This window comes from Plodia interpunctella, chromosome 15 (genome assembly GCF_027563975.2).
Source record: "Plodia interpunctella isolate USDA-ARS_2022_Savannah chromosome 15, ilPloInte3.2, whole genome shotgun sequence".
Lineage (NCBI taxonomy): Eukaryota > Metazoa > Arthropoda > Insecta > Lepidoptera > Pyralidae > Plodia > Plodia interpunctella.
The window spans coordinates 8,745,823-8,770,155 of NC_071308.1; the positions used below are offsets into that span (position 1 = coordinate 8,745,823).

The 24,333-nt window shown below is 34.8% G+C and overlaps 1 protein-coding gene and 1 long non-coding RNA gene across 3 annotated transcripts in view; one reads left to right on the forward strand and one right to left on the reverse strand.

The window, feature by feature from the left end:
• Positions 1-22,975, reverse strand: part of LOC128675973 (ankyrin repeat domain-containing protein 29-like) — a 39,793-nt gene extending 16,818 nt beyond the window's left edge. The window contains exons 1-6 of one of the 2 annotated variants that reach the window (XM_053755839.1): positions 22,412-22,975; positions 9,491-9,613; positions 6,713-6,811; positions 6,267-6,365; positions 4,840-5,037; positions 238-435 (exon numbers count right to left, since the gene is read on the reverse strand). In XM_053755839.1, coding sequence (XP_053611814.1) covers positions 238-435; positions 4,840-5,037; positions 6,267-6,365; positions 6,713-6,811; positions 9,491-9,613 — 717 coding nt within the window. In that variant the 5' untranslated portion in view covers positions 22,412-22,975. Of the gene's footprint in view, positions 1-237; positions 436-4,839; positions 5,038-6,266; positions 6,366-6,712; positions 6,812-7,344; positions 7,392-9,490; positions 9,614-22,411 lie in introns of those variants that run through there. The other variant, XM_053755840.1, reaches the window with a different exon arrangement.
• Positions 7,839-9,625, forward strand: LOC128675974 (uncharacterized). Its single transcript, XR_008405355.1, has 3 exons — positions 7,839-8,010; positions 8,963-9,021; positions 9,517-9,625. It is a non-coding gene; the product is annotated as an uncharacterized LOC128675974 (long non-coding RNA).
• Positions 22,976-24,333: the final 1,358 nt, after the last annotated feature.

The window sequence follows — 24,333 nt, forward strand, 5'->3', positions numbered from 1 at the left end:
AAAGGTAACCTATTATCTTTCACGTAATTTGTAAGTAATTAATATCGGTGTTTAATGAAATATATATTAATTCATACCTCGAAGCGGAGTTTATTAACTCGAAATTAGTTTGTTAATTATTTAAAGGAAAATTACATAGTTAAAATAGGTACAAGTTAATCCTGGAACTTCAAAATAATTTTATTAGTAACTTGCTCAATATTATAAAAAAAAACAAGAGTTGATGACGTCACTCACGTTATCCACGGCATCGACGAAGCACTGGCATTGCAGCAGCAAGGAGACCAGCTCGGTGTGACGATGGACTGCGGCCAGATGGAGCGGCGTGCGCCCCGAGCTGTCGCGGGCTTCCCTCGCTGCGCCCCGGGCGACCAGCAGCGAGGCGGCCGAGCAGTGTCCCCCTTCGCACGCTACGTGCAGGGCTGTGCGGCCCACCTTGGAAATTAATCATTACATCGAGTGTGTTGCTGCTAACACTGTCTGATCTTATTCAAGTCAGCGGACACGACTTAATAGTCAGAATAATCAATGAAATATCTAGTTCTTTATTTTGGTTGTGGTTTTGCAAATTACATAGGTTAGTGACTTATTTAAATGAATCTGAATCCAGTGTTTGATAATATCCACCTTGACAGGAATAACAGGGAGAAGGGTGGTCTATAACATCCACTTTCCGCATTAGGATAATCATCATCGCGGTAGTATGTGGAACTGTCAATAACAGCTTGGCCACGTTGTTGTCGTCAACAACTGTGGCACCGCGTCTAGGGACTTGTGGTGGGAAGTCTTGATAGAGGAATGCCCCATTGTTCAGTTGCGCTCCGTTGCGATGACACAGTATACGTCGTGGGTCCGTTTTTTCTATAGCGTTTGACGTTGACGTACGTTTAAACTTCATACAATTTCTGCTTTGTCCTGTCGATGGACGTCAAAATGAAGAAGCGCGAGTGAACAATAGGGCAAACCCATGGATTTAGTAAGTACTTCGTACAACAGTACCTACTAATTCCTTGGGAAAGCCCATGGATTTGGTAAGAACTTCGTACAATTGGATACTAGTAGTACAAGTGTAGTCTAGTAAGCTTACTACGAAATACCTGACAAACGGAGTACCTACTAATCCCATTGGCAAACCTTATGCAAGGCATTCTATTTTATGAAATGGTTTTGATAAATACATGGAATTAGCAGGTACTACCGAGTACCTACAATTCCATGGATAAATATTCTTTGAAAATAGGTGTTTAATGATTATGCAGTTTTTCTTTAAATAAATAAATAAATAAAGAGAAATCACATAAGTAGAATGAGTTAGTCACAAGATAGATATGTTCGAGACTTGTGTTATGGGATAGGTATGTTACTAACTCAAAGATACTATAATTGTATTATATAGGTACATAAATAGATAAAGAAACTAGTATTACTGTGTTTTATTTTGTGTTTTTAGTCTGGTTGTGTATTGTGTTTTGTTTTACAAATAAATGTTTTATCTACTACTAATACTATTACTACTAAATATATCGATAGCTGCATTCAATGCAATGCTATGCCTTTTACATTATCACCGTTCCGATTATCAATATTTCCGGGAACCGTTACTGGACGGATTCTCTGTATCGTATATCAATTAATGGAGAACATTAAGGTTGATATAATGGTAGGAGAAACCGGATATATTGAGGTATACCTAACACCTACCTAAGAAATAATTGTGTAAAATAAAATGTCTCATCCTGACTGGTACCAGTTGCAAATATTTAAAATAAACCTTCTTCAGGAATCACACTATCTATTCGTGAAAACCGTACGATAATTCGTGCAGTAGTTTTTGAGCTTACCGCGAACAGACAGATGCTGCAGAGGACTTAGTTTTATAAGTAAGTATGTGAGGATATTTAAAAAATGTTACGATTATTATATTAGATATTTCTGCTTATGCACATTAATTTTATATTCGATTGCAGAATGCAATTTTATTGTATATGACTATAAATTATTTTCAATTAGTTATTATTACACAACATTCTAATCCTAACTAATAATAATATTGTTTGTTCGTTTGTTTGATTACCTTTTCACGCTCTATCTACTGAACCAATCTTCTTGAAATTTTGCATACATACGTATAGTATGGAGAATGACACTTTTCATTCCGGAAAAATAACTGTTCCCGTAGAAAATGTACGCGGGCAAAGTTTCGAAATCAGGTTGATTTCATTTATGAATAATTTAGTATATCTACTCATCACTGCCTAATGTCGGGAATCTTGTTGCTGTAAATCAACACATTTCGTGGGAATTAGGGAGGAGCGAATCAAACTGTCAAGCAGAATCATCTACCACCCCTACAGACATCTAGCTTGGATATATATATATATATATATATATATTTATATAATATGTATATATATATAATAAAACTGTAAGTGACCTATGTCTTTTCATAGGAGATATTTGTAAAAAGTTTATTACTTATGGAACTAATAAAAACCAAAATTTTTTATTTTTATTTTTGTTTGTCTGACTGTTTGAATGTTGTTCGCGCATCACGAATAATCTACTGAATGGAATTTGATGCCGTTTTTTAATTTTTATAATCTTCGCTTCCCATCAGGCTCGATTGAGCTCAAATGTACTCCTATCAATTAGGGACTCATCGGGAATATAGGTCGTTAGTACCGGAGGGGTAAAATCAATGACATCCTTTCGTAAATGTCATTGTATCAATTTAAGTTTGTATATGTTACGCAAAATAAGTCAAACAAGGCAGTTGAATTAACTTTGAAATCAGACGCCTCCTTAACTGGAAGGAAAGGGTTGTAGTGGAGCTGGTTGTTACAGTCTGACAGATTAAGAGCCCTTCAAAAGATTCCATTGCTGATACGTTCATTCAATTTTAACAAAACTACCAGGTAACTACGTTAGGTAACTACTTAACGAAGGTAAATAAGTCTCTTTTTTTATATTATCGAACTAAATTTTTACAAAATTGTTTTTTGGACCGCAATCATTGTTAATTTTTAGACATAATTTTTCCGCCCTACTAATACTTAGTTCTACCTATGCGTCGACTGCTAGTCAGCAACTTAGAAGAGTTTTGCGTATAAGATTGATAAATTACAAAATAAACATATTGACGACAATAAATCAACATAGAATTAAGTTAAGTTAGAATCTGCTTTCTTAACTTAATCGGTGGAATTACGTTAGGTGGGTATGGATTTTCTACAATTTTATTCCAACTCCTACAGGTTAAGTTGGTTATGTTGACAAATGGAGTTAAGTCGATACCGACGATCGGACGGACACAAATGTAGTTAGTGTAGCAGTTCCGGGAAGCGGAAATTACCAGGAAAATCGAATTGAGAATCAAAGTGGAAATTCCTCGTAACGGACCTATTGAAAAGTTAAGGTTAGCGAATCTACGTTTTACAATAAAGGTTTTGGATTTGAAATTGTTGTCTTTTTATTACCATACATAGGGACTTAGTTTAAATACTATTTGAGTATTTTTGCTGTGTACCTTTTGGTTTACACGACATCAAATTTGATGTAGAATTTTAGCCGTATAATATTTACCAAAAATAGCTCGCTTTGAGTCGCTTTGCTTTTTTAGTAAAAAATATTTATTATTTCAAAATTAAAACTACTTATGCATGGATATTTTTACATCTTCATTTCTGCCGGGAATTTAAAAAAATGTAGTCTGTGGTAAACAGAAGGGTCAGATTTATCTGACGCTGACTGTACTTATTAAAATTTTTCGATTGGCAAATCAAACATAAATCCCTCGCACATTGCCCTGTTGTCGGATAAAATCGGAACACAGGGTGATCAATCACACTCGTACACACTTCAGCCGCTCCCAGACGGAAAATAATAAAAACCAGATTAAATTTAAATCTCCGTGATTAAATTAACTCTAGTTTTTACTATTTTTTTAAACATATTTTTCCATTTTGTTTAAGCTAAATAAGAAATTCGGTTAAAAATATATTTTTCTATTCAAAATGAATGAAGTATGATCAAATTGAAGCTGTAATTTATTAAAGTATTTTTTTAACCAACATTACTTTATTATGTATTGATCTAAGAGTTCCTTCGGCGGGCGTTAAGAGTCGGGGTCCAGGGTCCGCTATCATAAATTTTTCTCACTTCGCGCACATATTTCTTCCAAGAACACCACCTAAGAGCTACGTGAGCATCAATTAATGAATTTGCTACAGTTCCTCCGAGCTCAGTGACTAATGGTTTAATAAATAAGCAATAATGCACAATTACCGGCTGCGTTCGGCTAATAGCCACTTTGCCCGGGTGCTTCTTGTTTGTTCTCGCTTTTTATTATGCACGCGGCGTTCCTGACAGTTGGCGCAGGAAAATTTTTTTAGGTCGTGTTACTTTAACTTGTGTTATATCCTGTAATAATAATATTTTCTTTGTATGTTAATGTTATTCGCTATACCGGTAATATAGAACGGTCGGTCTAGATAGTTCTTTATTGTTATTAGATTCTTGTTGTTAATAAACAGTGCGGCGTGTTTCCTGTTTTCTCTCATCTCTAAATTCATATACCTACGTACAGAAAGAAAGTTAATTGAGTATATTTATATATATTATTCATTTAAAAACGTATATGTAGCTCCCTTCGTCCAGCAAATCTACCAGGGTAGCATAGTTAATAATCTAGCGTTATTAGTGGAGTCGCCAGCCCAAGTAGGGCTTACATTCGAAAATTCGAATAATGTTCGAATATTCTCAAGTGCCAAGCATAGGAAGTCCAGTGATCCCCAGGAACATGTAAGGTTGTAGACGTAATACATCAAATTGTATGCTTACCTTATTAACAGCATCTATGTAGCCCCCCTTGTCCAGGAGCAGATCTACCAGGGTAGCATGACCAGCGCGGGATGCTAACGCTAGAGGTGTGTCGCCAGCCGCATCAGTACTCTGCACATTGGCTCCCAAGTCTATAGCATAGGAAGCCACGTCCAGTGATCCCCGAGAACAAGCACACTGAAGGAGGTCGTTGTGTTTCTGCAATGTTTACTTTCAATTAATAAAATCAATCGGTTCAAAAAATATTTGCAGAGATAAAAGGCAATTAAAACATCTATTGGGAAGTAGCAGTGTATATTTCAGCTGAATAATGTATGCAAAATAGGAATTATATTTGTTTAATTTACATTACTTTTATTTTATCAAGTACTTTGATATTTAATGTAACGGCAGAACGTAGATTGCTTGTATTTTGCTAAATGGCAACTATTTAAATACTTACTATAATTAAATTTCAGAATAATATTAAAAGCAGGCGACCGAAATCATCTTTTATTTTGGTAATTGAAACTTTGAACAAAGCTTATATCAAGAACGGTTCTCAAGCAACAGTGTTCGTAGGTAATTAAAAATTCATAAAGTGGTAAATTGTTTCGGTAAAATGTATATTGTAAAATTTGAAACTGGACGAAACTCACTAAAAAAAATCTTAGATTGAAATTAAATTGAAATTGACTCATAAATTAAGATCACGAGTCAAGTAGAAATGTGTCTAAAATAAAAAGTGTACTTATATTTTAATTTTAAGGTTTTCTCAGTTTTTTCCGTCTTCAAACCCTGAAAAAGCTTTCCATGTTTTTTTTACTAGAACAAAACGAAAGCTGTTTTGTAATGAGAATGTAGCACGACTTCGCAAGCTAATGTAGGTGGCGTATTCCCTTTGATAAACAGCTTAGTTTATTACCAGATTGAGCTTAACGACAATTACTTTTCTGCTTACATAATTTTCATTACGAAATTAGTTGCAGAAAAATTGTCGTGAAGTCAATGCATGATTTGTAATATTTGGCAATTTGTGTTGACGCCTAAATCAGAACTTGATATTGTAAAATTATTTTTTGACGAAATAAACATTAGTGAAATTAATTTCAAGTTATCAGTATTGTACTGAAATTCGGTTTTGTTTCTTAGATGGTATCTAAGTAGTTTGTGTTAATTTATCATCAACTAGCTTCCGCCCGTGGCTCCGAGCGTTTGAATTTTCCAGCAGCAGCAGTTCTTTCTCCGAGATATGTCTTTCTGCGTACTTTAAACTACATGTAGGCATGCAAACTTCAAGAATAATAAAAAAGATTGACGTAAAGCGATTAAGATTGTATTAATAGAAAAGTTGAGAAGATAAAGGCGTTGAAGAGACAAACAAACTTAATTTTACGTTTATATTTTAAGTTAGGAAGTTAGCATTAGGTAGTACTAGGAGAACATACTTTGTTAGTAGCTGCCAAGCAAGCGCCCGCAGCGACCAGCGTCTTCACAGCTTCCAGATGTCCGTGCCATGCCGCCATCAGCAACGGTCGCATTCCAAACTGAAACGGTTCTATTTTATATTTCTTCTTATCGAGTGTAATATTACTTATATGGGTATCAGATTTTGTTAAAGGCCTATATGTCCTACATACCTTTAACATCTGACTTTGCCACGACTTTTAAGAATAGGTTTTAATCACATTTTTCAAATATCTTGTCTAGCAAGCCGGTATAATGGTGGAACTGCTTGAGTTGCAATGTCAAATTTGACGTTGACTTTAACATCATTAACAACGTGCCGGTTAACAAAATTGCGTAAGTACTTCGCGTTTTTATGTGCATGTAAAGTTGACGGTGTAACCCTAACAATGTTAAAACAAATAGTTTTTTTTGAAAAAAACCGTACCTTATCAGCAGCTTCTATGTCGCACTTGGCTTCGATGAGCAGTTTTATAATCTCCACGTTGCCGCGGCTGGCAGCCCAGTGGATCGGCGCCCTGCCGTACTGGAACAAGCATTCACCTCAGCCCTTATGACAATTGCCACTATTAAATGTACTTACTAATACCAATAAATTACTTGAAAATTTCTCGGAATATTAGCATGGACAGAATGCTTTTAGTATTAAGTTTGCCATTTGTTTATATGTTCTGCTTGGAACAATAAAACTTAATTAATTAATACAAATCAAAATGGAGGTTAGAAAGTTATATTCACCATAATGCTGTAAATATCAAACTCAAATAGAGGACTATCGTGTTATACCAATTACTAATTACCAATCACCAAGATCACAGGGTAGAAGAAGCAAAACAAAATGTTGTTCTGTACCAAATTGTTACTTCTACATATATTATTCTCGTAACCACAAATTACCCACTCGTACGTAACATAAGAAAATGAGTTCACTGAAAATTTACGAATACCAGTTTTTTTAATGCACTGAGTTAAAAATCATGCTTACATTTATCACAGAGCATAAATACAAAATATTCATATTTTCAGGTAGGTAGGTATGTATGTATGTACTCTTATTACCATATTTTTTATGTTCAACAATTCCTGTCAGAAACTCCTCACGAATCCTGTTGAAGACAAAAGAAGTGAACCTTGTTAATAATAAATTAGGAATCACCCGAGGGACTGCGAACAAAGATTATTATTTCAGGAATACGTATGAATAAGTTCAACAATACGCAATATTTCAGCGGAGCAGATAATTTGGAACAAAAATATCTTGTTTTATACATGTTCTGTATAGGCTGAGGTAAATTTAAAAGCGAAAACCATTTCTTAGAAGTCAAAAGATTCATTATTTTTGAACCAACATCGATAAATAGCGTAGCGAAACGAAAACACTTCTTAGTGATTCCGATATTTTTGACATTGACTCATACATTTGCTCTAAAAAGCAAAAAAATGTGAGTTATTTAAAATCAATTCGAATAAGTAAATTCATTTGTTTTGCGTCGTATAAGCATCCGCCACGGGATTACCCGCCAGTCCTGACACACAATTGACACACCAATATGTAACAGACATAACACGTGAGCACTCGCGCTGACCTTTGTTCTAATTATGTAAAAACAAGTGAGTTATTTTCCATAATTCTTAGGTTCACTTTCAAAAATACGATTGTCTTTGTCCCCCCGCCCCCCGCCCCCCGCCTTTGCGAAGCCTGATAAAGACACCAAGTAAGTCAAGGTGAGTAATATGATATAATATAATAATATTTCAAGAAGAAAACTTTCCTAATAATATTTTTTGATTTGCAAAACCTCTGAATTGAAGCTATCAAGCAGTCTCTTATTCCTTAGTCGACTCGGATTCTATCCAAGGGATGATATAGATACTGTTATAATAGAGATTTATAAGTATTCCATGGTTCAATTTTTATAACGGATCGTGTTACCTATACTTACATGTGTTCCTATATGGCGAAGCTTTGCATTCAGTTCATTGTTATTTTTACGGTGATCTCAATATAGACTCATTAATCAATACACAGGGCTGGGATTCATTGCTGATTGCTTTCACAAAGAATACTCAATTACGTTTAATTATAGCATGTGTAGGAATCAATCATTCAACTATTCCGAACTAAGCCGATGTGTTAGATTGATTGATTATAAGGAAAATTTGTAGTCCAGTGCTTTTTGTAACAAATTGCCTGCCACTGGATTTTATATTTTGTTAAATATTATTATAAATAATATCATGCTGTGGGGTCGCACTTCGAACCTTTAGCCTTATGATTCCGGCTTGAAGCTCAAACTCCATAAAAAATATCTAAACATTGATAATAATGTTGTCTGCAGTTTCGTTCATTCGTTTTCTAGATTGCTGTCGCTAAAATTAAAGTAAATAACAAGAGCGGAACAAGCCTTCTTTAAAAAGTTGTGGTCACAACAAAAACTTTTGAAATTAGATTCGATAATATTTCTTTTTCGCAACGGTGAACGTTGAAATTTTTATTCAAACTCATTCTCTTTTGTGTTCCTGGCGGGCGTCCATAGGCCGCGGTGACCACTTCCCATCCGTGGGCCGTGCCTGTTAGCGTGCTTGATAGATATAAAAGTTCGTGGTCATACTCATGGTGCCCAATGCGATGGATCCGCGCTTGATAAATAACAGTATATTTTTCTTTTTCTTATAGGCCCAACACACAAAAAGCTATAGGTACACCTAGAGATGGAAGCCAACTATACAATAAACGTAAGTGAATTGTTATGACCCTTTTTATTAGGGCTCGAACGAGCTCTGTTGGAAGTAAACGTGAAGCATATGAGGTTCATTGCTGAGCAATAATGTGCGGTTCTTTTTTTACGGTAGATAAGTGGTAGATACATAGGTGTCAGATATTAAATCTTTACTTACGAATATTATAGAGAGAAAAAAAAATATTTTTATTTGTATTGAATAAACTCAAAAAATACTGGACCAATTTTGGTGAAATTTGGCACAGAGATAGACGAAACGTTCAGGAGTAACATAGGTACTTTTTATGTTATTACCCGAGCAAGTCCGGATGGGCCGCTAGTCAAAAATAAAATGAAATCTGACACCAAACAATACACTCGATAAAAAGGAGAAGTAATAAAGGAAGATATAAGCTAATACAAAAAACTTTGAACGCAATAACGCGCTTCGTGTTTAATGTTACGTAGTCCCTGAGGAAACTTACGTTATTCCTGCAATTGACATCGGTAGGCCTCTGCAAGGCCTCTCTAACGGCTGCGGGCTCGTTTTTAATAACCGCTTCGTGCAGCAGCAAGTCGTTCTGCTGGACCCTGGACCGGCCCTCCATCTAGAACACGCAGAGCAATTAATAAATGTCGTAAGTCTACACGAATGGCGTCAGAGTCTTGGACACCATAAAGTGTTCCTCAGAGCGTTTCGATATTACAATTTTTTTACAAGACCAGAATTAGTTTTACTCCCCGAATTTAAAATAACTCAATTTCTATTTTAATAATGGTTTATTTTGGAAATGATTCCTTCCTCAAGAAAATTGACGGATCGTAATGACAGCGCGGTTGCAGCGGTCGACACGCTCTGAGATCCACCCAATAAGTGACTCCTAAAGGTAAAACGATTTCATAGTCATATCCTTCGGAATCTTGATAACATGTTGAGATACTCCCAGTAGGAAGTCAGCTGAAAAAAGAGCTTTAACCTACCTTCCATTACGAAACTAGTGGAACGAAAATAGTTTATCGCCAAAAAATCATGTCGTTCATGCAAAAAAAACGCGTGAAATTTATGATGACTTAACATTTGAACATGTGACATTAAAATCAAACAATTTCCGTCAAAGAATTTACAATGATTCCCTCTAAAACCTACAAAAACATTTCTAGCTTAAGAGTTCTTACAAAAAGTTATGTCTATGCGCGTTTATTTGTGTACAGATATTTAAAACTTTTCAGACATGTTTTATTCATGACACTTATCTACCGGAGCTTACATCCGTTAAAGCATTTACAAAATTTAGACATGAATTCAAGATCTAAAAAATTTTGAAAAATTAAACATGAAAAAGACTAAACACGTATTGCCTAATAAACCTTTTACAACTTTATTACATTAATTATTTACAGACCAACATTTATTACATTAATTATTTACAGATCAACAGATTACACATATAAACCTTCTTCAGAAATCACACTATTTATTGAAAAACCCGCAACAAAATACGATGCGAATTTTTAAATATCTAAGCATATATATAAACGTAGATAGAGACAGACAGACAGCGGGAAGCGTCTTTGTTTTATATTAGGTTCATTATCTGTGATGACATGTATTAAAGATATCCCGAATTTGGGATTGCGATTATTCATTATATATTTAACATATTTATTAACATACTAGTTAATAATGTCCTTGGCCCCGCCTACGGCATAAAGTAGATTATGTCATTCTTCATCTCCACATCTCTAACTACGTATCTTCACACACAAAGTTAGATTAATTAATCACATCATTTTGAAAGAAGGACAAATAAACTTTACATATAAATTTAGTATTGAAGTATGAATTATTTTATGAAGCAACATGTAAAATGAGCTTTCAATATTTTATTTTAAAATCACCGGGTCACGACGGACAGGTAAAACGAAAGCAAAATAATTAATATTAAATTTACTCCACGGCAGCTCTATTTATTTTTACGTCTACATTCCGCTAGCGTTTTGTGATTTTTTTATCAATTGTTTTGCAAACAAAACATCCAACCTGAATTTAGATCGCTGTTTCTGATAGGTGGTTGCAACGTTCCATTGTTCCATTTTGCATGCGCGATTTGCAACTTTATTTGACTTGAAATATTAGCGTTTGCTGTGCAATTTCTATAAATTGAGCGAACAAATTGTTGAATTCCATTCGTTTGTCATATTCCTCTCGGTTGACTCTCTTGATGTCGAGGAATGATAATGATCGTTTGCCATTGCAATCGTCATTACAAAAAAAATCACACAGATTGAGTTAGCCACCATATTTAGTTCGAGATTTGATTGTTGTAAAATAATGTATTTGCAATTAAATATAGTAGATATTACTGATTGAAAAGAAACTAAAAAAATATCTCATACAAATAGAGAGAGACGATTTCTTCACAATTTACAAGCTAATTGTCGTGTAATTTGTTAGTGGTTAAATCTTGGAAGCTTAAATTTACTCTCTTCCATTGGCCCAGCAGAGAAAGAAAGAAAGAAAACATTTATTTGCCAAAAACATGAGTAGAAATATACAAATTGATGCCAAAATTAATTAAACCTACATGTTTTACCGAATATAGGTATGCAAATATAAATAAATAAAGAGGAGCATGCTATCCACTACAAATAACAAAAAAAAAAGAATTACAATGTATACTAGAACTAAATTAATTTTTTTAACATGAAGTTAACATTTTAGTTTTTTTTAAATACTCCTTCAAGTTCCATGACAATATATGAATATGATAAGCATGCCATGTATTATTATGATAAACTGCTCCAAACAATGGAACTCCTCATCTGTATATTGCTCAGAAATGATTTTTAAGGTACCGTAGTTTTTGTCATGCATTGAATAAATACAGAACTCCCTGATGATAACAGAAACTTATTTCTGCATACAATTTAATTCTCTTCTTCGAGTATATTCTAGTTACTATTTCATATGTAATTTAAAATGAATTCAAATTAATCAGCGAGGCACACCCGGAATCCACTATCTACGGCGGCGCAGTGTCATCATTGTTCTACACTTTATTGTCCTCCGTCTTTGTCTGAAGCCTTAATTACAACTCTCATTTCCTCCGACGTTATGATCGCCTGGTCCTGTATTAAAATAAATTGGCACAGCTGAGCCCAGTTTTAAACTTTTACCTGTTTGTGTAATTATTATGATGACGTCAGTCATTAAGAAAAATAAAATGTGGCCATTAAGAAAAAAGAATTGGTGAATTCCGTAAACAAGTAAAATATGTACCTATTTTATGTAGTTAGTATATAATATGAAATATGTGCAGATGAATTGATAAATTTTATCTCCACATTCATGTCACTCAATTTTGTCAAAGTTCATAATCAAAATCAAATCATTTACTCAGAAATTAGGCCTTCACAGGCACTTTTTCACGTCATAATCTAAATTAAATGATGTTTACCAAAGCTACAAACTACTAGCATTTCGGAACGACCACTGCTGAGAAGAAATGCCGAAAGAAACTCATTCAAACAGTTTTGGTCCCTATTATGCCAGAAGGGCTTACCATTTTTTAAATATAAATTTATGTTTAATTTTTTATCAGTAATATAACATGTAAGTTCATGTAAGTATCAGTAATATAACATAAATTAGCATTTAGCGAGTTTTCAGCTCCAAGCTCTTTCAACAACAACTGATTTATCTATGATGCAACTGGTTATATTTATGTAATTCATACAAGTAATATACTTAGCTGACTCTTGTTTTCATGTAATTTTCGTACAGGTGTATCATGAGTTACGGCTTAAGTGGGACGTAATTTCGCGATGTTGCGGATTCTTCCTTCTAATGCTTAAATAAAACAACGTGAGAGGAACAGCTAGTGGTGGCTTACCTTTGATAAAATATGACGTGAAAATTGCCTGTCAAGGTCTAATTTCTGCATAAACGCTTTGACGTCGAACACGTGGGCGTAGAGCTACTTAGTTATAGGGGATCCGTACTCCCCGTAATTAACATTATTGTAACTAAGTACGTTGTTAATTAACTTCTAAGTGAGATATTTCGACTACATATTCAAATGGTTTTGGTGGGTAAAGTAATGATAAAGGGTACTGTACATGATGTTTTAAAGTTATAACACGAGAAGGCCCGAAGTGTCGAAAATTCTAAATAAAAAAAAAACTTGACTGCTAGTATTGAAATAACTAATAGTTTGTAGATAAAAACAGGATTTTGAAATAAAAAAAGGATTAAATATTATTTTTTTTATATCCTAGTCTGTTTCTTAGCTGCCAGTCAGAATGAATACAATAGGAAAGTTTGTATAAATGAGCAAAAAATTTAGTTTTTAAATGATAGTGCAGAGTTGTTCGCGCCGCAAGTGCAGTTTGCAACTTTGAGGGTATGGTAATGAGCTCTACGAAGTTACGGTTCTAGGCTAGCTCTCAGATATATTGTTCTAAACCATACCATTATATGCTATTTTCTCCTAAAAGTTGACTCAAACAAAAATAATAATTAGGTAATTCTTTTAAATAATTTCTTTTTTCAATTCGGTGACATTGGTGTTCCTATGAATTCTGAGATAGAGAGATAAATATGAAAGTGGTTACATCGTTGGTGTGCATAGTGCTATTAAGTAAGGTAAGTATTTATTTTGAATAATAATAATAATAAATAATAATAAAATTTATCTATATGACTCTACAGAAAGCTGCAATATTAAATACTTGCCGAATAGTGAGAAAATTCCTACAGTTAGATTCAGAAAATTCATTGATCTCCTCATCATCCTCATCGTAAACCATAACGTGTGTTTGCACTTGGCAAAATGCCCGTGCTTTTCACCAAATATACCAGGCTCGACCTGAGAATTCCTTTTGGAAAAACAACAATAATAATAATAATTTTATTTTTATTTGGGAAACAAACAGTTATATTGAACAACAATAAAATGTAACTGTAATCAATATTACAAAAGGCTATCAAGTTTCCACTAATTACTGGTACAAAATCGAACAGACTCTAAAATACATTGCGTTCTTTAATTTTTTGTAATAACAAAAAATATTCAGTAATAATAAATCATAATAAGTCTGTAATAAATATACATTGCATATCCATTTAAAGTAAGATATTCACATTCCATTTAAATTAAAATATTTACTAATGTAAAGGAACAAAATTGGTGTTTTCAATTACTTTCCGAATGGAAGTACAAAAAAGCATTAACATAATTCGCAGTTAACTCGAATCGTATTTACTTCCAAACAAGCTTCAATTCAATACAAAAGATCCCTCAGGATAAAGGGAGTGAAAGTACGCCAACAATAGTGTACCAGGGACTCAGGACAATACAGGATGCATTAACCTCAACAATGATCTCATTAACCCTGAAGTACCGTGGCATCGGCAGGCGCACAAATCATAGAAAGTAATCGTCGAAAATCAATATATACAGATAAAAAAAATTTCAATCTGTAGATAGCAACGGGTTAAAAAGATTTTTTTGACATGTAGGCAAAGGATAGTCTAAGTTATACTCAACGGCTTTATTTTGAGATAACCAGAGATATCGCTCATATCAGTCGCAATACACCAAAGGTGTGCCTAGGGCCATAGATGATTTTATTACGCCCAGTATTTTCTCAATTTAATCCCAAAAAGTCCGGGTTAAGTGTGAAATATTTTTTTTTGTAGAAATCAGAAACAAAATTATTTTACAGGGCGATTTTAAAATTGATATATTTTTGTTTCCGAGATTCTCATGTTCCCAAAGGATTTAAGTATTCATTTACCATATAAATTAATCGACAAAGAAACAAGTTCATCTCCCGTTGTCGTCCACAGGAACGTTGAACTTGTTAGCCACAATAACATTCCCAAGGATAGTTAATGTCAGGCAGGCGGCCGGTTGTAAAATGACAGACGAATCTTAAAACATTTTTAGGTTTCTTTGTTACGCTGTACCCCCGAATGCCACCGAAAAAAGGAGAGAAGATTTCTGTTCTTTTCTCTTTAGACCAAGAATTCCTAATTGAGGAAAATTATATGTATTATTTATCTGAACTAAGATTAAACTGAGTTCTTTAGGAGTTTGAGTAGCAAAAAACATCTCAGAGAACGGCCTTTGTTGAATATTTAAGTCAATTATATTAAGTCTATGTACATAATTTTGAATAAAAATAAGACTTTTCTACGTAAAACTGTTACAGTGGCAGTTAAAGACGACTTTATTTTCCCTAATTTATCGAGTTCACATTTTTCAAAGAAAATTGTGAACTCAATAAATTTGTTTTGTACTTTTTTCCTAAAGTTTTTTTTCAAAGTACGATTTTTTCGAATTTCTTCTTAGCAGTGATCTTTTCGAAGTGTTAGTTGTTTGTAACGTGAAAAGTGAAAATAAATAAATATATAAGTATAAAATTACAAATGTTTCTTCATAATCAGGAACAGTGTCGGATTAAAGTTTAAATAGATAGCACATCAACCTAGGCGTAGTCATTGCAGATTCGCACTTATTTCCATGGCAGAACTCGGTTGTTGACTTTAGAGTAAGGGAATAAGGTAGACAAGGTAAGATAGACAAGGTAAGACGGTAAGGACAAGGTAAGGTAGAATAGATGAGATATATATGTTTAAGGCCTTTATGATAATTACCATAGACTGTAACCAAGCAATTATTATGCGAATATTTAAACTTGGTTGGAAAATCCACTTAAAAATACATAAAATTATTTATTTAAACCCAACCATCACTAGGTAGTCATCAACCTAATATTAATAATTTTAAACGCTCCTGTAAAGAAGTATCTAAAAATGAACACTGTAAAACTTAATAGCTTTTTAAACATGAAATAAGTTTAAACCTAAGCTGTCGTGTACACAAAGCTCTGAGTCTTCGTTTTATGAAGTTGGAGGAAAAGCTCGTGTAGCTTTAGTGGTTCCTGCTGGAAAGCCTCGACTTGCGCATGTTATTGTTACGCTTAGGATAAAAAGGTTCGACGTACTGAGTGTTTTAAGGGACTGTTTTTGTTAGAATATTTTTTTTTGGGAGAAAACAGTAGTTATAGATATATTTGTGCCTCTCTGTATGTATAAAAAACATTGTATCGAAATATTTGGAGAGGCGGAGAGTTCTCTTGGCTTCCCTTTGCCGCGGATGGAACCGGGCATTATTTATTAGCAACATATTTATGAAAACACGAATCTGATAAGAAACAAAAACTGATACTAACTTTAATATAAGCAAAATTTATCAGTAAAATAACCTTTTTTTCCAACTATCGATATAGTTCCATCTTGCTTATTCCTTTGTAGTTAAAGCAGAAAGCATTTAGGGCAAATTGTAGGGCTCTCTGCCGTACAATTGCGCCCTAAATAAGTGACGATTTTACATAAACGTGCGTCTTTGAATTCTTACCTTTGAAGTGAAGACCACAACTTCACAGAATAAGCACGGAATCCTAAATATTCATGCTATTTCCTGTACAGCCGACTGCATGTCAAGTCTGTCATGCAAGCGTCTCTCCGTGGTGGTAATAACCGCTTTGAAAGGAATAATGAATGAATGAATAACAAAATAATGGATGTGGGCAGCTTTCAAGCAACAATTTGGATTGAATCCACTGTTAAAATAATAAATATATATATCCCATATTTTTTTACATCTAAAGGGAAAAAGATGCTTACATTGATTTCGATTTTTGAATTGTGAAACGAATTGAACGAGTGTTGTCTTCTTTTCTAAGATTCTGGTATTTTTAAGAAAGTCTGCTGTTTATTAGTTAATGTTGAAGTTTTTATTAATTCTCACTTTGTTCTTAATGTTCAAGTCAACAATAAAACCGTCATCCGAATTATTATCTCCCATTAATTGAAAGGAACCGACCAGTTCCCGGTACATAATATAAATTTAATTGAAATCCGCAGGCTTAAAGATTTCATTTCTGCTCTTTATTACTGACGCTATAAAGTTTATATTACCGTGTGCTTTCCCTCGTGGTGTAAAAAATTACGAGGTCGCCGAGTTTTAATCAAGTGCTCCCGTGGGAATACGGGAAGGTTGACATCGGCTTCAAGTAAATTAAATTCAAGTATTTAAAGCACCTACTTACCTGATTATGATATTTAGCTAAGTTGTGCCAAATCTATACTAGGCTTCGCTCCTGTACGGATTTCGGGATAAAAATTACCTACGAGCAATTCCAGGTTATAAATATTTTATCCATTTGCCAATTTTAAATTAGTCTAGTAGTTTTTTTGTAGTAGATATTTTTTATTCGGTTCGTTAACTGACTGAATAACACGAATGATAAGTAGATTTTTTTTCTGAAACAAATTGCCAGCCTTCGTGAAGTGAACAAGCGCTATGCACCCGTGCACTAGCGTCACCTTCATACCTGCACTGCATTTGCACGTCATAATTTCGTTTTTTTTTATATTATGTCCTATTTTTTTATGTTCGCTGAATTCGCTATATAAAATTCAACGGCTAAGGAAGAAACCGGGGACGCGTTCAGATCAGAGTGAGGGAGTCAATATATAAAATGTCTGACTGACTGCCATAAGCTTTTTGAATTTTGCTCACTGGCTAGTATTTCATTAACTGGAGTGAGGGTTTTCTCAGGATGTTTTCCTTCACAGAAACTACCGGAAGTAAGCGGTGGTTTATGAAAACTACCATATTTGGGTTAGATTAATAAACGCTTGTGGACGAAAAGTCATCGTTTTTGGGTTCAAATAAACTAAAAGCCATCGACGTTCGAATTTTATTTTCCGTATCTTTGTGTCAGCAGCGTCCGCTTTGCTTTGTCCTGAAAATTGGAAAAGTGTGTCGAATGTCCGATTTTATTTACAAAATATGTGTTCATTATGAAAGTCAAGTCCTTTGTGACGAAATATTATGCAATGAAAGTAAACATTTTGTGCAAATTTTTGTGTAGGTAGTTATTTTTTTAATAATTCAAACTTTTTTACAAATATTTCAAAGTCGACCTTAAAGTTGACTGGTGTAACTTACCCTTAATTACAAAATAAGTTTCTGCCTCTATTTATTTATTTATTGTAAAGTCACTCACTGCACTAACAGTTGCTCAAGGCGTGTGAGTCTGAAGCACATCAATTATACGTCAAATAATTTAAATATAGTTAACATAAATCATAGTTATCTCTAAATATTCATATATGGAAGTTGACCGAGGCGTTGAAATGGAACACGGCCAGTCAATACCCACTAACAAGCTGTGTTCCAACTAACCACTAACAGAGTGTGGTAGCCGGCGGATGGTAACCGAACTCCGGTTAACCAAACTCTGCTGTGTATTCGTTAGTTTAGGTAGGTACCTCACAGAATACAGGAAGATAATTTCTCTAAGATAGGTACATACAAGTAATTATAATAAAATCTTGATTCTTTATATTTTACTGAAAAACAGACTATCATATTGTAAAATTATGTAGAAATTAAAATTAAGGATGCCATGGAACGTGCGAAGTCGTAAAGAAAACGTAAGCTGGATGTCGAAGCTCAACGGCTGAGGAAGTATCCTGAATGACCCTCAGATGCGAGACATTTATTTAACTTCTTATAAACCTCAATAATATTATTTATCTGGTAGCATGTTGTCCACACCTGGCTTTTACGCTCCAATACATTATCTGAGTTCGTAAATATTAACAAAGGTCAACAATAAAAAAACAGTAAAGTTTATGTGCTCTATTGATTACTCTTTGGATGGTAGAGAAAACTAGAAAATCTTTAGAAAATTTTTAGTACATTTGTTTCGAAAATTAGACTTATTTTTTTAATTTACAATTTAAACTGTTTTATTGGCGTTCCTTTTTAACAGCCAGGCTGTAAAACATTTTTATTTGAAGTACAAAATAAATGATAATGCTGGCAGCCGATAGAACTGAATATGGTTCAAAGACCAAGTTTTAAAAAAGGAAATAAATGAAAAAAAACTTCGGCAGCGGACGGTCGGCAGCGAAAGTTTTGAAACTTTTATCTTTACTCAAACATCAACCGACCTTTGTGGGCTCTTTTGATACCGTATGCCATGCGGGAGGTACGGTCATCACATCAACCTTACAAAACATTACAAATTCAATACATGGTATTACTTTTTGTATGTCTTATTTCGCATCTGTGGTTAGTGGTCTTATTGATTTGCATATCAAGGGTTAAGATCGCATTAATTAGTTTGTTAATTAATATTCTATTTGTTTTTTCAGTCTAAGTCAACATTATTTACTTAATTGACACATTATTTAACGTGCGCAGAAAAACTTTAACCCCCTTATATTGATGTCAAAAAATTACTTAAAACTGAATTGACGGCCTACTGCCTACATTACTTTTAGGCATACTATTTTGCTGTTAATTTCTGAAGGGAGTTGTGAATTCCATTCGCCATTTGTTGGTCATTACATAACGTCAGATGCTGTCGAAGTATTTAGGGATTTCTGACACATGGATGTACAGTCAAACGCACATGAGTACCCAAAAAATCACTATATATATATACTTTGTTTTTCGTGTGTATAACAAACCTGCTGTAAATTTAATATTTGCCAAATAAAATTAATAATTTGAGTACCGATAAAAGTACACAGTCTGTTCCGCCGACGGCCATTAAATTGGGACCCTCAGTGGAAGCCTTAGAATTTTGAATTGGTTGATTGAATCACTGGTTTATTTAAGGGACAATTTTTAATGCAAACTAATTTTACTGTAAGGCTTTAAATTATATGCAAATTTTATTTATTTTTAGGCAGTACGCCTATAAATACGGGTATAAATTTGACGACATCTTTGGCCAATCGTCTGCTCTTACTGCTAGTTTCGATTCCAGGACAGTTCTGGAGGTTGGACGCAGGTCCATCCTTATAGATAGACATCCAAGACGCAGGTCTATCTATAAGTATTGATTGGTGTATGTTAAAATATCGTTGGTTATAGTATCCTATATCAAATTTCGAGTTTCAACTCAAAATTATTTTGACTCTCAACCAATATGTTTCACAAATTTACAATATGATATTGTAGAAAAGATAGACACAGTTATATTATCAGTGCTGCATGGATCACTAAATAGGAGCATCCATGCGCAGTAAAAAAATACTGCCGCAAAACACGCCTAATATTGCCAGCGCCTGTGCAGCGGTAGGTAATCGTAAAAATCATGTCAGATGCCTTTAGGCGACTTGAATAAAATCTAACACCAGTGGAGGCAGAAAAACATTCGATAAGAATGAAATAAGTGTATGTGTATAAGAATCCTAATAGATAGGAAAATATATAGTTTGAGGTCCACATGCTCCTATGCCCGTGACGTCATCACAGCTATCACGGTAATGGCAGTGGAATTAACTCGGTTAGTTCGTGTGATAATCTGTGTCCCACATCTACGACCCTAAATTATTGATGACGATACAAATAGATAACAGTGGCGGCGACTTACAAATAATCGTTGTGTATTTTACACGAAAGCTCTAAAAGGAGGGTGAAATTTACGAGTTATGAAGGTATTTTTTTTAAGCAATAAAGATATTATTCACTTTCTTTTAGAGAAGATGAAAGATAGATTCGAGATTGAAATCTGAGCTCATCTCATTTAGTTTCATGGTCGAAATTCATACGTTTGAAACAAAGCGTTATTTTTATTCATAAATCTCATAAGAACTCATTGTTAGTGACAAAATTGACTAAGTCTAAATAAATGAATTTATTATGTATGTATGTAATATAAATCACTGGGAAAGTAGAAGGTCTAAAAAGGGATAGGACGGGAATTTTTCAAATATGAGGACGTAGAAGAAATTGAAATATGGAATGAACATACATTTAACGTTGAATTCATATGATTCGTGTGACTTTTAGGTTTGTTTTAGCTTTTTTGTCATTTTCTATTTTGACCCCAAGTTTCACTTGCAGAGAGAATGCCTTATAGCATTAAGTCCACCTATTGGTTAACTTTAAAAATTGTACAATGAATAAAAATATATTTTTTTAGGAAAATACACTTAAATCTAAATCTTTGCACGTCAATTAATTCTGTAATTTATAATTAATTCAAACGTGATGATAAATTGATTTTAAATTGAATATTGTCAATAAAAGGTGTGTTATGATAATCACCTTACTGAAATGAAATTAAATTCATAGTCACATTCCTCATGGTTGAGGGTCGTGATCATTCGAACCAGCGATCTTTCAGTCCACAGGCGGGCGTCCTAACCATTACACCACCAGCGCTTCAAAATAGGATAAACAATCAAATGAAATCTAACAAAATGAAGTTTACTTTGCTCTAGGTTGGGCTCGTATCACTAGTTGATTGTGTGTCAATCAACCATGTAATTTATACCCAAACGTAACTGTCAAGTAAGGAAGTTAGACGACAACCTGACGGGCGAAGGGAGGGGTGGGGGGAGGCGACAGAAGAAAACAATTAAAGGATATTTAAGAAGCGTTTTTGTCTTGGAATAGTCCAAGACATTTGTGCCTGCTTTTAAGTAAGTTTTTTCATCTTATCATTCGTGGGTGTTGCGCCCAGAAACCCGGTCAGAAAAAGACTGTTAGATTCATAGATAAAAGAAAAATATATAAAGGTTAAATTTCAATGATTCAGCTGTGATTTCACGACCAGCCGCCTGCGTGATCTCCACCCTGTTAATGCTGCCTTTTTTTTTCAAAGTTTTTCAAACTTTTATATATATACCTAGTTCACGGGAGGATATGGAGTGAACCTATTTAAAAAAACGGGGCGTGTCGTATGTCTTCAAAATTTTAAAGTTTATTGTTTGAACCCTGGCTTCAGGGCGTCATAGCCTCGAATGCTGCCGTAAAGATGAGAGAGAAGTCGCGAGCAGATGCTTGTAGGCTATAAACATAATGTGACGAGTTAAGATATTCCATGTCCTTCGTCTTTACAGGCTCTTAAAAGTTTACTGTTTTATTAAAAGCTTAGCGCAGTGGCATGTGGTTTCCGCCCTACATTATGACCACTCACTATTCTCTAGATAGATCTAGTTGAAGGGATAAGAACCGCGTCTTGTCAGCTGACGGTTAACAACAGCATTTCCAAAGACAAGATATCTGGTAAGTGCCCGGTCGTAATATCACAGCCAAATATTAAGACATTAAAGATTTATTTTTTGCGGATTCTGGGCTGAGGGCATCTTACTGATGAGATAAAAAAAAATCACATCTCAATTCAATGCTTCGTTTTGAGAGAAGAAGGACAAACAATTCACATAAAGTTATGATTTTAGCGGTGAATTTGGAATCTAAGTATGAAATGGATATTCGATGTGTTACGGATATTCATAAAAAAATATCAGTTTGCAAGTAATTATTTTGCTGCATATATTTCTATTTTAATATAAAATAAAAAATTACCTCGAAGTCACAAAACTGGCCACAAAAATCACAAATAGTTATTTTACAATTCTAAATTCGAAATGTCTTAATTAAAGAATAACATCAGAAAAGGCAACGTGTCCGTTCCGTGCCGAGTGGGATGTTGTAGCACGTCTACGTGCGGTCTACGCCGTAGCCGCTACGAAACTGACTGGTTTCGCGAATAGGGATATCGTAGCACCATAAAATATTGAAAAGAGAGAAGTGAGCCTTTGATGTTTTGACTATAGCTTTAATCATATTATATACTAGCTTTTGTCCACCCGCTTCCCGCTTCACCCGCGTTCCTCAAATTCCTGGGGGAACAGGATTATATTTCCGGGATTGTGGGATGATGTCCTTCTCCGTCCTTCAAACTATATGGTTTAAAAAATTCAGCAAGATATGGTTGAAAAGTCATAATAAAAATCTAAACTACAGAACTTGAATCTGAATAAATAAAAATCCATTGGTTCCAATGAGTGATTGGTTCCAATTGATCCAATGAGTGGAGGACATCGAAATTAAACATTAGCGTTGGAAGAAGCAGGAAAAATTCGAGGTTTTTTTCTAATCACGGCATTTTTTTAATTTGTCTGTGGAGCCCACAAACAGTTTGAATAGAAACAACGCGACGCGACGCGCGCTCCGTTCAGCGCGCTCCCCACCACCGCGCGAGTTGTGCCGTGATGCGAATTACGTGTGCAGTATCAATGTTGTACTATAAATATATGTAAATATTGTAAAATAAATTATTCTACTTCCATTCTTCTCATTGGCATTTTATTTCGAGTAGTCTAAGCACACTACAATTGGTGACCCCGAAAAAAGAAGAAATCTCATAAAAATGGAAAAGAAAGAAGAATTCTCTGACGCGTCCTCCTCTCCGGAAGCGGTTGCAAAGGAAGTGTCAACCATTTCTCTACAGTCAAGAATACCGCCGTTTTGGCGAGCCCAACCTAAGCTGTGGTTCGCACAATTTGAAGCCGTGGTATCTTCATACAAGACCAGTGAAGATCAAAAATATAATCTCGCTGTCGCCGTGTTAGAGAGAACAGACATCGAACAAGTGAGCGATATCATCTGCAATCCACCATCCACTGGAAAATATCTAGCGCTGAAGAAGAGACTATTGTCGGTGTACGAAGAATCCGAATCCAAGCAATTCCAAAAGCTGCTAGGAGGATTAGAGCTGGGAGAACAGAAACCTTCTCAACTTCTTCGTGTAATGCGAGATTTATCCGGAACAAAAGTCGCCGATGACGCCCTGAAAGTTCTGTGGATGGGACATTTGCCGTCGCAAGTACGAGCCGTGCTATCTGTCAGCACAGAATCCTCGCTCGACACCATGGCTACGATGGCAGACAAGATGATGGAGCACACAGAACAAGCGGTAGCAGAAGTCCGTGAAGATTCAACCCCTAGAAGCAGCAGCGAAACGCAAAACAACTTGCAATTTCAAGTCTTAAGCAAACAAATAGAAAAGCTTACACTTGAGATTGCCGCTCTCAAAGAAGGTCGGTCCAGATTTCGTGGTCGTCAACCCTTTAGAAACCCACGCCAGAACAGATCATCAACCAGATCGAAGTCGAGAAACGGAAGAAAACCAGGTGACCCAGAATGGGAATGCTCGTATCACTATCGCTTCGGTGATAAGGCCAGAAAATGCCAGTCACCCTGCGCTAGGCGACGGTCGGAAAACTAGAAGCAACATCGACGGTGGCGGGCGTTGGTGTTACTAAAGGGAGTAACCGCCTCTGCATCAGGGAGCTGAACACGAAAGAGCGTTTTCTCGTAGACACCGGCGCAGACATATCTGTATTAGCAGCGAAAAACAGAAACCAAACTCCGAGCAACACCTACAAGTTGTACGCAGCGAACAATACGCCGATACGAACCTACGGAGAGAAAACTATAAATCT